This window comes from Oncorhynchus keta, unplaced genomic scaffold (genome assembly GCF_023373465.1).
Source record: "Oncorhynchus keta strain PuntledgeMale-10-30-2019 unplaced genomic scaffold, Oket_V2 Un_contig_1599_pilon_pilon, whole genome shotgun sequence".
Classification (NCBI taxonomy): Eukaryota; Metazoa; Chordata; class Actinopteri; order Salmoniformes; family Salmonidae; genus Oncorhynchus; species Oncorhynchus keta.
Window position 1 is genome coordinate 790,791 of NW_026279648.1, and position 16,242 is coordinate 807,032.

Below are 16,242 nucleotides of genomic sequence, written 5' to 3' on the forward strand. Positions count from 1 at the left end.
TGCACACCGAAGAAACGACAGGGAGAGTGACGCAAGATTTCGTCAAGCAGCTGAGGGACAACTTCTGCACCAGATTTGAAGACGACAGCAGGCTCAAGGATATCTTTGCGTTTTACGTGATCCTATCACAGTCCACCTTGGTGGAGAATTCTCGCAAACTGAGCTGATTGAATTCCAGACAGAACTCGGACGACGCTAGGCCAATTGTGCGTCGCCCCACGGACCTCCCGGTCGCGGCCGGTTCGACAGGCGCGAACCCGGGGTCTCTGGTGGCACAACTGGCGCTGCAGTATAGCGCCCTTAACCACTGCGCCACCCGGGAGGCGTTTCTGTTTATTTTTAATAAATTAGCTACACTTTCTAAAAACCTGCTTTTGCTTTGTCATTACGGGGTATTGTGTGTAGAGTGATGAGATTTTTTCTTTATTTAATCCATTTAGAATAAGGCTCTAGCGTAACAAAATCTGGAAAAAGTAAAGTGGTCGGAATACTTTCCGAATGCACAATATACCGTGTTCTGCATTTTAAACAGTGGGAGGGCAGGTACCCTGTACACTGGTGTAGTAGCAATTATTTATGTTTTATTCCAACTGGTGTTTACCTGGTATTTAATAGGACATTATGTGGTACCAGTGTGGTGCCAAATGCTGCTTGGTGGTGCATGTTTTCAGTAATCCCAAAGAAACAACTGAGTAATTCCTATGTTATTACTGTGTAATTACTTGTAATTTCTTAGTAAATAGCTGGTCGTTTTGTACCTTAGAATAAAGTGCTAGCCTGGATTTACAAAGACTATATGCCATTTAGCAGACACTTTCATCCAACACTACTTTACAATCATGCATGGACACATTTTACAAAATGGGTAGTCTTTGGACTCAAACCCAATACCCTAGCATTACAAGCACCATGCTCTACCATCTGAGCTACAGACGACCACAACCAGTGTGTTCAACTAAGTGAGGCCCATAGAAGACCCATGAGGAGCTTTGGTATGGTATATATATATCCATATGGTTGGATAAAATACATTCAGATCTGACTGTATGCATTAGAAAGTTACCAACAATGATGTATATAAACAATGATGTTATATAACATCATCATGTATCATCATGTATATAACATCATTGGTTACCACTAGTTGAGTTCTGTACTCCAAACCTCCATTATCCTGAACCACTAGAGGGGGCCATACACTAACTTGCTGGCACCAAAACCCTCCCTGCAGAAAAAGATCAACACAAAGTTATATGGTTAATTTTTTAACCATTGTCCCCACCCACAAGGTGTATAACCAATAACAATAAATAAGAATAAAAAAAGATAATAGATACAAAACAAAAACGTGAAGAACATAAATCAATCAACTCTAATTAACACATGAGGGACAGTATGCAAATGTGTGTGCATGGACTTTGAAGATGTATTTCTCACATGTGCAGCGCATATTATTGGTTTTACAGTCCTTTGGGTGGCAGAATTGGCATCTCCTCTTGCCTGCCCCAGCTGCAGCCTCAGGTGGATGAAGACAAGGATCAGAACAAGATTCAGCCCCCTGAACAGCTTTCACAAGCGCTGTAGAGGCTGCTGTCTTCTTTGAATGTGTAGGGTTACAAGTGCCTTTCCGAGCTGCTCCAGGAACACCCTCCTCTTGTTCCGCTTATCAGGCATCCAGGTAGGGTTGATCTTGTTCCATATCACGAAGGCATTGTATGAGGACACATCAATGATGTTATGGAAGATGACCAGGGGCCAGCGGGCAGTCATCCTCCTGTAGCTGTAAGTTCCATTCACCTTGTCCAGGTCGTCTATGTCTCCTTTGTTGTGGTTGTAGTCCAAGATGATGGCTGGCTTCCTGTCCTCCCAATCATGTGGTCCTTCTGTGGCACAGTTGGTAGAGCATGGCGCTTGTAACGCCAGGGTAGTGGGTTCGATTCCCGGGACCACCCATACGTAGAATGTATGCACACATGACTGTAAGTCGCTTTGGATAAAAGCGTCTGCTAAATGGCTTATATTATCTCAGCCGTTTTGTGCAGTGTGCTCAGAAGGACCACATACTTGTTGCTGTTTGGGATGTAAGAAACTGGAGTGGTGGTGGGGGTGAAGACAAACTTTGATGAGAAGTCCTCTCTACCCCTTGTTGCGAGGAGTGCAGAGGGGAGCTTAGGCTTGTTCTTTCTAAATGTGCCAATCACGGTGATCTTCCTCTTCAGGAGCTGCTGGCTGAGTTCATAAGAGGTGAAGAAATTGTCACACGTGACATCGTGCCCCCTCAGTCCATCTGTCACATCAACCACAACCCGCATCTCCTGGTTCTTCTCCGGGCCTCCACTGGTCGGCTTCCCTGTGAAGACTTGCATCTTCCAAGCGTAGCTGGATTGTGCGTCACAGGCCACCCATATCTTGATGCCATACTTTGCTGGCTTGCTGGGCATATACTGCCGGAAAGGACAGCGACCTTTTGACAAAAGAGATTACGATCAGTAATTAGTATCAGTGTCACTGAAAACAATCACATAAATCAATGATATTATAGCAATACATAATACAATTAACAGTGAAAATCACTTACATTACAGATATGAAAATAAAATGTACCTCTGAAGGGAACCAATTGCTCATCCACTGTTACTTCAGGCCCAGGGTTGTAGAGGTATGGCAGACGCTCCACCCATTTCTCCCAGACCTCTCTTATGGCCACCAGTTTGTCTGTTACACGTCTTGCAGGTCTTGACTGAAAGACTTTCAGTGGCATCGTGGCATGGAAAATCACCCTCCACTCTCTGCATCCCAGAGACTACATGTAGCCTCGCCTTGGGACCTATGCACATCTGCTAAGATTAGCAGCCCTATGTAGACATGCAGGTCAATCTCATCCATCTTTTTCCAGTTGTCTCCATATTTACGGAAACTCTCCAAATTTGTAATATCCAGGATGATTTTTCGTTGGCTGGTGTAATGAACATGTAGAATGTTGAGGCAATGTCCTGGGCATGGGCAACTGCATGTATTGTGGGCCCTGAGGTCATCATTATGACATTTTGTGTTGCCCTCCTGCCCTGGTTGTCATATGGTCACAAGGACCATGTTATTTTGCTGTTATTTGACAAAAATGTCTCTCTTTCAGCTTGGGGGATTTCTTCTTCATCTGAAGACGATGCATCGTGCTCTGGGTTGTATTCTTCTTCAGATACCTCCTCCTCTTCTAAATCATTGTTCTCTTGTTCCTCCTGGACATCTGAAAAAATCAGATATACGACCTGTTCTGCACTTCAGCAGAGAGAGAACTGGGAGGACTGTCATCTGCAGCACCTTTATAGCCTCTGACTGCATTCCCCATTAGTAAACAACGCTTTCAAGTTTTATTTTTTTTGTCTGAAATGTTGTTTATTTTGTCTGAAAAGGTTTCTTATTTTGTCTGTGAACTTGAGTCACGTGTGGGGTCGTGGAGGGGAGATGCTGCACAAGCACAAGAAAGTTTTGTCTGAGTTCAATCAGTAGCACACATAATCTCAATTTCTCATTCTGTGTGTGTGTGTGTGTGTGTGTGTGTGTGTGTGTGTGTGTGTGTGTGTGTGTGTGTGTGTGTGTGTGTGTGTGTGTGTGTGTGTGTGTGTGTGTGTGTGTGTGTGTGTGTGTGTGTGTGTGTGTGTGTGTGTGTGTGTGTGTGGATGGAGTTCTAAGTGAAGACTTGATAAGATGGCAAAGGAGATAGTGATGAGAGTGAGAACATAGAGTATGAAAATAAAGACCCCTGAGATCTAAAATGAGTGTGGGGTGCCTCTTGTGTCTCCTTTTTGTCTGTTTGAGGATACTACAGTCACCCCTGGTGGAGGTTCTTGGAACACTGCAATTTAAGTCTGAGCAGAGGTTGACGAAAACCTTCAAAAGTGGTGGTGCTATGTTGCATGTTATCTTGAATACCAGGCAGATGTTAGAGGACAGAATCAAATGGTGTGAACTTAACAGGCTAAACTTGATGAGGACACTCTTGGAGAAAGGGGTTCCAAGAAAAGGGTTCCCTTATAGGGACTGTGTCTTTGTGAGTGTGTCTTTGTGGTTTTTGTGGTGTGTAAATTATTTTATAACTGCCAGGTCATAAATGACCCTAAGACAATCTTTGTACCCTGGTGGTGTTCAGCTTTCATGTAAATTTGAACAAAGCCAATGTTTCACTTTTTCTAATGTTGGGGTCACTCTAGGAAAAGTCATCAATTTCTCTCTGCTGTTAAACATAGTGGCGGGTCATTTCTGACCCTTAAGACAACACAAGGGTTAAGACATGACTCTGCTATGCCATTGTGCTGTATACTTTCTGAATTTTGTCGCCTATATAAGCGTCACTTTACAAATATGCATAGTCCCTTTACAAATGACCTCGACTAACCTGTACCCCAGCACATTGACTAGGTACCGGTGCCCCCTGTATATAGCCTTGTTATTGTTATGTAATTGTCTTGTGTTACTTTTGGATTTGATCTTTTTACTTTAGATTATTTAGTAAATATCTTCTTAACTCTATTTCTTGAACTGCATTGTTGGTTAAGGGCTTGTAAGTTAGCATTTCACTGTAAAGTCTACACTTGTTGTATTCAGCGCATGTGACAAATGAAATTGATTTGATAATAAATTCTAGACATTTGTTTATACTGGACTAAGCATACTGTCATGACTTTGGCCTGAGGGGAAGGTTTATGACCAACCATAAATACCTTTCCCCTTTTTCCTCTCTCTACTCCACCAATGTGACTATTGAAAATCCCTTTGTTAACATTGAGAGAGTCTGGTGATATCAAAAGATGGGAAACGGAACCATATTTCGGTAATCCAACCAGTTGAAAATATGCGTTGGGACTTAATGAATATGATGTCAGTTCAGTTGGAGTCTGAGACATGAATACTGATGATAGGACGACATAAACTGTGTCTTGGAAAATCTACACATTCTAGTTATCAGATTCACATGGAATTGTTGTGCAATTTAAATGTTTAAATATTTAACTATTTGTGAAAAGATTAAATGTCATTTTTAGCTCCTAAATGAGAGAATTGGTTTTCATGAGTAAACTATGCTCAACTCAGTGGCTCCGCCCATGTGTACAAACACTGGATGTTAAACTATGAAACATGGCCCTCTCTATATAAGCCCCTTGACGAAAATTTAACTTTCTGTGCCAAGGACGTGTGGACTTATCATCCCCACGTTGAAAGGACAAAGACCACCTACAGAACTAAGCCAACATCAGCATGTTGCAACACAATTGGCATCAAATTTCAATGTGAAGGTGACGACCTTCACGCCAGAAGGATGAATTTCAACTATACCAACCAGAATATAGCATGAGCTTAAAGTATGGCAACTTGGTATGAACTTTGAACTCTTATTCACGAAAGAAGTGCTACCCCATCCGCATTCTAAACGTGGGCTAGGAGAGGACGGACAGAATATCCATTCTACCACACTCCAGTTCACCACTAGACAGTCTTCAGAGGACCAGAGATCCATGCTGTACCAACCAGGCCTACCATCTACGAACAATCTACCGAAGCGCAGCTCAGAGTAAATATTTATTGCATTCTGCTTTTTCAAATGGGCTGTTATTTAGAATGCATAAGATACTGTATTTACGATAGCATAGATGCCTACGTCCCGATAGAGACACAAAACCTTTTTGCTCTTCAGTCTTCCCGCTCTTTCACTCAAACCCAACCCCCTCTCTTTGTGTAACCAGCCATCGTATCTGTTCCGTCCTCTAGGGACATTTTCCTTTATGACATAATTTGTAATCAATTTATTTTATTTTACAAGGCAAGTCAGTTAAGAACAAATTCTTATTTTCAATAACGGCCTAGGAACAGTGGGTTAACTGCCTTGTTCAGGGGCAGAATGACAGATTTGTACCTTGTCATTTACAACCTTCCGATTACTAGTCCAACGCTCTAACCACTAGGCTATCCTGCCGCCCCAATGTATGATACATTCTGTGTATATGTAATTCTGTGTGATTATTTAGATATTTAGTAAATGAATAATTAAACCAAATTTTGTATTGCTGATTCAACTTGTTAGCCAGGGTTCATGAAGATAACCAAGAATTTACAACTTTCAGATGAGACTGAATAAGGCGAGGATTAAATATTGACCGCTACTGATGTAAAATTACTAGGTTTTTAAGAGTTTATTCGGAAGATAACAGCTCTATAAACATTATTTTGTGGTGTCCCGACTTTCAAGTTAATTACATTCACCTGATTAGCTTAATCAGGTAATATTAATTACAGAGAAATTATTTTATAGAATAGCATGTCATGTCACTTAATCCAGCATAGCCAAAGACACGACAGTACATTTTCATTAACTGTCATTTTCGTTAACGGTCCCTCCATCTTGTGCTATCGTCAGTTATTTTTAAATCTTGGCTGCAATAGTTAATATTTTTTTCTAAGTGTTTGTCAATTGGGTATGTGCTCTGCAAGGTTTTGATACTTATCATATGAACATCATTTTCTGACTCAAATAAAATTCCCTTAAGGTTTCAAATGTTAAATTATAGAGAATGCGTTTTGTTAAAATACTAACAATTTTTGCTCTTGAGAAGAATAAAACAACTTATTATTATCAATGCTTCAGCGTCTCCTTGTATGCTTACCACTCAACTGTAAAATGAAGAAATGTTAGTTCAGAGGCCTGGGAGTTCGGTTTAGTCTAGTCGACAACCTTGTTAACAAAAACCCTTTCATCAAAGCAATGAGACAAAAAAGTACAGAAGGGGGAAAAAGTAGCAATAGTTGTGCTCTGTACATACCTACATGTGTGTGATTGAATTACAAATTAAAAAGGTTTTGAAAAGGCTTGTCAAATATAAAGCATGGAAGTGAATTCATAATCTTTACTAGACTTAAAAATAGTCATTTATAGAAGAGCTAACAAAGAATGTGTGATAAAGTAAAGATTGTCCTTGCTGAAGATGTCATATGATGAGATAAACTATGCAAATAGTTTACTATACATTACAGTCTATGACTCAGTTGCACTGGCTTCCATTGATGAGGAGGAATGTTACAGCAGCCCCTGAGTCAGGCCCACTCCAGAGAATACAGCAGGACTAGCACTGGACCCACTCAGTTTTGGTTATTTTTATTTAACCTTTATTTAACCAGGTAGGCTAGTTGAGAACAAGTTCTCATTTGCAACTGCGACCTGGCCAAGATAAAGCATAGCAGTGTGAACAGACAACACAGAGTTACACATGGAGTAAACAATTAACAAGTCAATAACACAGTAGAAAAAAAGGGGAGTCAATATACAATGTGTGCAAAAGGCATGAGGAGGTGGGCGAATAATTACAATATTGCAGATTAACACTGGAGTGATAAATGATCAGATGATCATGTACAGGTAGAGAGAGATATTGGTGTGCAAAAGAGCAGAAAAGTAAATCAATAAAAACTGTGGGGATGAGGTAGGTGAAAATGGGTGGGCTATTTACCAATAGATTATGTACAGCTGCAGAGATCGGTTAGCTGCTCAGATAGTGCAATTAATGTACTGTTTAGTCTTGTGTTGCGTAGTGGCTTTGCTGGCATCCAACATTTTTGTTTTTTGTTCGTCCCACCAAGATTTACATGCTAAAATCGCCACTGACTTAGTGTGAAATGCAGTTCCCTATCACAACTGGCAGCACTGCCGTAGCTTGCCTAAGTCCTCCGACGGTGATAACTTGGTTATACAGTCGGAAACAAAACGCTGAATAAAAAAAATATTGTCTCTCAGGACCTCTACAAGCCAGAATGTTCAATAAAATCAAATTTGAACTTACTCTAGTGGTTGTCTGTGTGATTGGTCCTTTTCAAATCAAATCAAATCAAAGTGTATTTGTCACATTCGCTGAATACAACAGGTGTAGACCTTACAGTGAAATGCTTACTTACAGGTTCTAACCAATAGTGCAAAAAAGTGTATTAGGTGAACAATAGGTAGGTAAAGAAATAAAAACAGCAGTAAAAAGACAGGCTATATACAGTAGCGAGGCTATAAAAGTAGCGAGGCTACATACAGACACAGGTTAGTCAGCCTGATTGAGGTAGTATGTACATGTAGATATGGTTAAAGTGACTATGCATATATAATGAACAGAGAGTAGCAGTAGCGTCTTTTGTCTCTCTAAATTTGACAAAAATGTACAGCTAGCTAGCACTGCAGTGCATAAAATGTGATGAGTAGTTTTCTCAAAGAGAAAGACAATGGTTGATCAGTTTTGAACAAATTAAGAAGAAATAGAGAGAGAGAGAGAGAGAGATAGAAAGAGAGATTTCCTCATTTTTCCCCACTTTCAGTTTCAAATGCAGCTAGCTAGTTTAGCCTACTCAAACACCCTGCTCAAATAGAGGGACGCTATGTTAGCTAGCTGGCTATACATTTCCAACAATACACTGGAACTCTTCCAAGTCAATGTAAGCTTTTGGTTTTACAAATGTTTTGCCACCAGGGCCTGTCGGTTTAACTGCTAAACTGCTTACTGACTATACACTGTAATGTTGCTGCATGATTGTAGCGGGTTACTAATGCATTAGTTATATTGGGCTGTGTTGACTATGATGTTACTTTAGCTAATATGGTGACAACTATAGAAGTTGTGTGTAACGGTTATGATTTGGTTTGGCTTGGAAATATTTATTCACCTGGTCACATACAGCTGATGTGTTGTGCAAAGAAGTCCACAAATGAAGGGGAGAGTGCATAGATGCGAGAAGGAATACAATGTGGCTGCTATGAAAGCGAACTGTGTTTATGGGTGATCATGGGTGTATTCATTCCACTGATTTTGTTTAAAAACGTTTCTTAAACAGAAGCAAACAAAACGAAACAGGGCGAAACATTCCTGAATTTGTCCAATAGAAACCCTTGTTTGCAACTGTTGGACTAATAATTACACCCTAGATCCGCTAGATGTAGGCAAGAGTGGGCAAGGCGGTATTGAATATGTCACTGTCTGTCCATGTCTACCTGTGTGCACCTGCATTGTAAACTTTCATTCATAGGCTAGGTTGGAACAACTTCATGATGGGTATAGGGAAAATTAGATTGTCATGTAGGAGCCTAAACCTATCAATGTTACATTGAACTGGGTGAATGGAATATGAATGACAGTCATTCAATATGTTATAATAGAAAAAAGGCCATTCTCATCAAGAAAAAATTGTCCTCCCCAGTTTAAACTGCATCGAACGCCACTGTTTGCTAACATGTCCTTTATAAATAAAAACAACGTTAAAAAACAGCCTACTGTTGAGATCATGATGGAAGTGTGATCTGTAGCAAGCAGTAAACTATTACTGCTATTGTAAACGTTTAGCCTACCTATTGAACTACAGACAAGAAAAGAAACTCGGAAAATAACCAACGACGACCTAGAGGACGCACAGAAGCTAACATTCTTTCTGCGCATGCTTCTCTCTGGCTCTCTCTATGAGCCGATTCTAGTTCTATCTTATTTTTCTCAATTAAAAGCCCTAGCCTCATCCTCTTCGTCTGTTTCGCGGTGTATGTGTTCATCCACTACAGGACGCGATAGAGAAAGATGCGAAGACAGGGAGGGGGCGATGGAGAAAGATGAGAGGGGGTGAGGGAGGGAGCCAGCCAGTAGGGAAGGAATAGGCCTATAGGCTAATATACAGTCGATGTGAGAAAGGCTGTTGACGTTTTAATACGCAATCATGCATGATACATGCATTAAACTGTAGCAGACAAAATTGTAGAATGCAGATTATGTTTACCCCCTATTATGACATACTATCCGTTGTTTGTTTGTCTCAAAATCTCTCGCATATCCATCATCACTTCACTACTTAGGTCACAGAATCTCGTGCCCTTGCACTGGCAATCTGTTTGACGTGGTTCCGTGATTTCGGAACGTGCTGTTCTCTCCGCCGAGGTCGTCAGACTCACTGGACCGCATGGTTACGTTACCGTCCCGCTAGCGTCCGGTGAGGGGAACGTAAGAGGAGTTAAAACATGGTCATGAGGGACCATGTCCATTACTACGAAGGGCAAGAGAGAGAGAACGTGTGGTAAGCTACTATCTATTTACCTAAACAAGTTAGCCTACGTTTATTTATCCAACGACAATTCCTCCAAACAATCACCATCTGATTAACCTGATCTAATGTAAAACATTCTGGGAGAGATTATAGTGATGTCAATTTTGTATGACTGATTTTTTTATTTATTAAAGGAGCTATATGTAATTCTTTGCATTGCAATTTCACAAAATATATCTACAGTAATACTAGAATGATAGTGTTTCACAATATTTCACCCCCCCCAAAAAGTAATTGGGACCACACAAAATTGCATTTAAATGGTGCAGCCTTCATATTGGTCAACAAAAGACAGACCTTTTCTTGTTGTCAAAATGATTGGGGCCAGCAAGTCTCTTGTTGTCAATGCAACAAAGGACCAGTCAATTTAACAAGAGATTTGTGGCACCAGTACATTTGACAAAAAGAGATGGTTCATTGTTGAATTGTTACATGAGGTCTAGTACCTTTAAATTGTATGAATAATACTTTAGGACTTTGGCCAGTCTTGATTCAAAATCTTGCTGTCATGACAGAAAAGTATTTATAGGCTACCACAGTACTAGTTATAAATGAGTCCTTTATGTTCTTATGATACTGTGTGTAAGGATAAGATAACGTTTTATTATATAGTTTTTTTTACTCCCGTTTCTCCCCAATTTTTTGATATCCAATTGGTAGTTACAGTCTTGTCCCATCACTGCAACTCCCGTACGGACTTGGGAGAGGCGAAGGCGAGAGCCATGCGTCCTCCGAAACACGACCCTGCCAGCACTGCTTCTTGACACACTGCTCGCTTAACCCGGAAGCCAGCCGCACCAATGTGTCGGAAGAAACAGCGTACAGTTGGCGACTGAAGTCAGCTTGCAAGCACCCGGCCTGCCACAAGGAGTCGCTAGAGCGTGATGGGACAAGGAAACCCCGGCCGGCCAAACCCTCCCCTAACCCGGACGACACTGGGCCAATTGTGTGCCGCCTCATGGGTCTCCCGATCACGGCCAGCTTTGACACAGCCTGGGATCAAACCTGGGTCTGTATGAACACTTCAAGCATTGCGATGCATTGCCTTAGACCTCTGCGCCACTCGGCAGGCCCAAGGATAGGATCTTTAACTTGTGATGAATGACATCACTATGAAATGTGGATTGCTCAATTGAGAAAAACAGTCTAACATGATTTCTGTTTTCTCCACAGCCTTGAAAAACCCTAGCTCAGCCGATGTCTGAGTAGTGAATATTGTGTGTGTGTGTAGGCCATAATGGGTCTGTCACTGTCTGGATGGCTGGGTGGCATCCCAGCGAAGATGAAGAAGGATGCTCCCTCCTCTTCCTCCTTCCTCCCGCTGTCCATCCCTACCTCCTCCCGCCTTTCACTCCTCCTAAACTCCTCTCCCGTTGACCCTGGAGACCCCCGGTGCCGCTGGAGCCCCACACACTGTTCACCTCACTTCCTGCTGTCCCAGTGCGGGGAGGAAGTGACACGCGCACCCACCCAGCAGATCAGCGACGGGGCTCGGGGGGAGAAGGGGGAAAGGGGAGGAATGCACGTCTGGGAGGTGCTCTGGTGTCCCACCCACAGAGGAAGTCATGCTGTGATTGGTGTATCTACAGAGCACTGCCCGCTACAAACCTCTGGTTACACTGCACTGATGGGCGGAGACTCACAGTCCTGGGGATGGGAACTCACAAACAATCAGCTATGGCATGCAGGGCAAGCCCTGGGGAGATACCCCGGGGAGAGAGGGGTGCAGGCGGAAGAGCAATCTGTGTCCCCCCCTCACCCTGTCCCAGAGCGCGTGCTGCTGGTTCTGGACGCGGACACAGGAACTCTGGGATATGTAGTAGATGACTGCTTCCTGGGCATGGCCTTTAAGGACCTCCCCCAAGGGGTGGAGCTTTTCCCAGCCATCAGCAGCGTAAGGGGTGGAGCCTTCATACGACTACGCTACCTCAACGGAGCTACCCGTGAGTATAACTTCATTATTATAATACAATTCAACTGTATTATCCCTTGGCATGTTGCTTGGCTTTTAGCATCAACACAGACAGGTAACATTTAGCACAGTTTTACAGCTCTCAAACTGAACACAGTGCAAATAACACAACTAAAACAGTTCAGAACTATTCATGATGCCCTTAAACCCAAACGTGCCCACACCAGGTACTTATGTTTGCAGGTATGTTTATTACATTTCTCTCTCTCTCTTTCCTTCCCTTTATTTCTCTCAGGTGAGCCTCCTGCACTGATGGCTCTCTGTGGTCTGTCCATCCATGTGTGCATGGGGAAAGAGAGAGAGACTCAGACAGACAGACTGCCTCTGCCTCCTCCTCTTCAACGCTACATCCTGCCCAGCATGTGACACACACACCCACACACAAACTATAGAGTAAATAGGAACGTTCTCACTGACCCAAGGTCCATATATGGCTAAATTACAGCTTTTAATTGAATTAAGCAAGTCATCCATAAAATAAATTAGCCTCTGTATTGTAGGGGCCAATGCGTGGTTTGTGTAACAGCAACATCATTGGACAGTGCTGCACACATTGTGATGTTAGCTCCTCTCTGGCCTGGGACATCCACGGTTACTCTCTGTCCAATCACATTTCTTCCCCTGCGTCGTGTTTTGCCATGTTGAATCCAGCTTCATCCACAAAGATGAATGTATGTGCAGTTTGCCTGGCTTCCCTCTCCATTACGCTCTAAAATACAGTAAATCCACAGTTTTACAGTACTTTACATTATGCATAGCTGTGTATATACCCTGTTTAGTTATTGAACAGACATCTTACCTGGACATATTGATACCGGAGTTCTTTCACACGTTCACCGTTTCTCTCAAAGGGTACAGTGTACAACTGCTTCATCGTTATTTTATGTTTCTCTAGGACACTTGGGTAGGCTTTCAGCTGAAATTGCAATCAGCTGTGTTTGGAATGATTACATATTCTGCTGAGATGTTCTATATGTTTCTATCTGGTTACTGCAGAAATGCACAACATTTGCCATCATTCTGTTTTGAACGTGTTTTGAACAGTTTTGGAAACAGTGTGTTAGTGGGAAGAAAAAGAATGTGAACCCTTTGGAAATACCTGGATTTCTGCATAAATTGGTCATAAAATGTTATCTGATCTTAATCTAGGTCACAACAATAGACAAACATGGTCTGCTTAAACTAATAACACACAAACAATTATATGTTTTCGTGTATTTATTGAACACACCATGTAAACATTCACTGTGTAGGGTGGGAAAAGTATGTGAACCCTTGGATTTAATAACTGTTTGACCCTCCTTTGTCAGAAATAACCGCAACCAAACGTTTTCTGTGGTTGCGGATCAGACCTGCACAACGGTCAGGAGGAATTTTGGAGCATTCCTCTTCACAAAACTGTTTCAGTTCAGCAATGTCTTAAGATGTCTGGTGTAAACTGCTCTCTTGAGGTCATGCCAATCATATCCAAGATGGCGTAGCAGTTCAGGCGTCTTTGTTTTGTTGTGTCCCTTGTATATATCTTTTTTTCTCTTTTGTATATATTTTGTGTATATTTTTTATATGTTTAACCTCAATTTCAACATACTCTCCTGCAACCCGCCTCACCCAATGTGGTATGGATCTGCTATTTTCTATACTTTAGAATCGGAACCCCCAACAGAAGCTAACCAGCTAACTAGCTACTAGCTAGTAGTCAGTTAGCCACTGCTAGCGTTCATCAGCTAACCATAGCCCAGTCAACTCCTGCCAGTCTACATAGCGCGATTCAACCCAGAGCATACCAGACTGCTTTTTCTCCACATCTCCGGATTCCTAACAAAAGCTCTGAACCTTTTCACCTGGATCATCACAGCTAGCTGCTATCCGAGTGGCTACTCCTGGCTAACGTCTCTGTCCCGAAGCAGGCACCAGTTAGCCTGGAACTAGCTTTGTGCTAGGCCCATCTCCCGGCAATCTGAAGAGGTCCATCAGCCACTCCTTGGGCTACAATGCCTATTTTGCCAATTGGCCTGGACCCCTTTTACTGCCGACACAGAGCCCCGCCGATCCATCACAACTGGTCTACCGACATAATCCGCCCGAGGGGGTTTCAACAGGCTCCTCCGTCGCGACGTCCCCTGAAGGCCCATCTGCTAGCCGCGTCCGGCTAGCTGTCTAGAGCATATCAGACTGTTAGCTGAAGAGGTCCATCAGCCAATTTCTTGGGCTACAATACCTATTTTGCCAATTGGCCTGGACCCTTTTACTGCCTACACGGAGCCCTGCCGATCCATCACGACTGGTCTGCCGACGTAACCGTCCGAGGGGGCTACAACAGACTCTTCCATCGCGATGTCCCCCTAATGCCCTTTTGCTAGCCTGCTAGCCCTGGACCGCTAGCTGTCTGAATTGCCGTGTCTCCGGCTCGCCTAGCTACTCACTGGTCCCAAAGATCACTCAGCTACGCATGCCTCTCCCTAATGTCAATATGCCTTAGCCATTGCTGTTTTGGTTAGTGATTGTCTTATTTCACTGTAGAGCCTTCAGCCCTGCTCAATATGTCTTAGCTAGCCCTTTTGTTCCATCTCCCACACATGTTGTGACCTCACCTGGTTTAAATGGTGTCTCTAGAGACAAAACCTCTCTCATCGTCAGTCAATGCCTAGGTTTACCTCCACTGTATTCACATCCTACCATACCCTTGTCTGTACATTATGCCTTGAATCTATTATTCCGCGTCCAGAAACCTGCTCCTTTAACTCTCTGTTCCGAATTCATTAGACGACCAGTTCTTATAGCCTTTAGCTGTACCCTTATCCTACTCCTCCTCTGTTCCTCTGGTGATGTAGTTAATCCAGGCCCTGCACTGCATAGCTCCACTCCCATTCCCCAGGCGCTCTCATTTGTTGACCTCTGGTTTCATACATGTTAACATTAGAAGCCTCCTCCCTAAGTTTGTTTAATTCACTGCTTTAGCACACTCTGCCAACCGGGATGTCCTAGCCATGTCTTTATGCTGGTTTAGGAAAGCCACCAAAAATCCAGAAATTTCCAACCGTAACTATAAAAAATTTCCGACAAGATAGAACTGCCAAAGGGGGCAGAGTTAGCCTGCAGAGTTCTGGTATACTATCCAGGTCTGTGCCAAAACAATTCAAACTTCTACTTCTAAAAATTCACCTTTCCAGAAACAAGTCTCTCACCTGTCTCCCCAAATGTCTTTTACCCTTATTGGAATGTATTGGCCACCTTCCACCAAAAGTGTGTTTTTGATCAATTTAATAACATGCTTAGGGAATGTGATTTTGGGAAAGAGGTCATCTTGATGGGAGATTTTAATATTAATTATGAAGACAAGTATTGTAGGAAAACCCTCAAACGGATCACTAATACCTTTGACCTTACACAGCTAGTGAAAGGGCCAACCAGGGTGACTTGTTCATCTAAAACACAGATTAATTTGGTATCCAGTAATAAACCAGAGAGAGTGACTAAATCATTCAATATGGTTACTGGGCTATCTGATCATAATCTGACACTTATAGCCAGAAAGCTGTCTAAGAGCAGGTTTAACCTCTCTACTGTTAGAAAGCCGGATCAACTAAGAATACCTAAGAGTGAATTCAACTCTTTTGAAAACGTAATTAACATTTACATTTAAGTCATTTAGCAGACGCTCTTATCCAGAGCGACTTACATTAAGGGAATTAACTAGAATGATCTCTTGTCCTATACAGATGTGGAAGCTGATAGTCAGGTTTTTCTATCCACAATCCAGACTACAATAAATGGTTTCCTAAAGAAAATCAAATCCAAACCTGGCCAAAAGAGCACTCTTCCTTGGCTAAATGGAGAAATCTGGAAATTGATGAAAGAACGAGATTATGCTCTTAAAAACAGCACTAAGATCCAAATTATAGCATGACAGACATAGTTACCATGTTGAGAAATAAGGTGATGAAAGAAATCAGACAGGCCAAGGCAAACTTTTTTATTAACATAATTGGTGAAGCAAAGGGAAATTATAAATTGATCTGGGAAAAATCTAAAAAAGTTAACAGGGAAAGACCATAGTAACACTGCAAAAATACTAGAAATCATGGTGGATAACAATCTAACACAGGTTGCAATCAAAATAGCAATAGCCTTCAATTCCTACTTTATTGACTCTGTCAGGTTAC

General features: G+C 42.2%; 1 protein-coding gene and 1 pseudogene across 1 annotated transcript; one reads left to right on the forward strand and one right to left on the reverse strand.

Annotated features, from left to right (window-relative positions):
* Positions 1 to 1,569: 1,569 nt before the first annotated feature.
* Positions 1,570 to 10,045, reverse strand: LOC127919209 (piggyBac transposable element-derived protein 4-like; annotated as a pseudogene).
* Positions 9,401 to 13,387, forward strand: si:ch1073-228j22.2 (SPRY domain-containing SOCS box protein 2). Its single transcript, XM_035762569.2, has 3 exons — positions 9,401 to 10,077; positions 11,281 to 12,050; positions 12,315 to 13,387. Exons 2-3 carry the CDS (start codon positions 11,345 to 11,347, stop codon positions 12,443 to 12,445), a joined length of 837 nt encoding a protein of 278 aa, XP_035618462.1. The 5' UTR covers positions 9,401 to 10,077; positions 11,281 to 11,344; the 3' UTR covers positions 12,446 to 13,387.
* Positions 13,388 to 16,242: the final 2,855 nt, after the last annotated feature.

What these genes read in the sequence shown, in the direction of transcription:
- si:ch1073-228j22.2 (XM_035762569.2), top strand. Translation starts at nt 11,345, where the DNA reads ATGGGTCTGTCACTGTCTGGATGGCTGGGTGGCATCCCAGCGAAGATG. An exon ending in CTACCTCAACGGAGCTACCC is followed by an intron (nt 12,051 to 12,314) that starts GTGAGTATAACT and finishes TATTTCTCTCAG; the next exon opens with GTGAGCCTCCTGCACTGATG.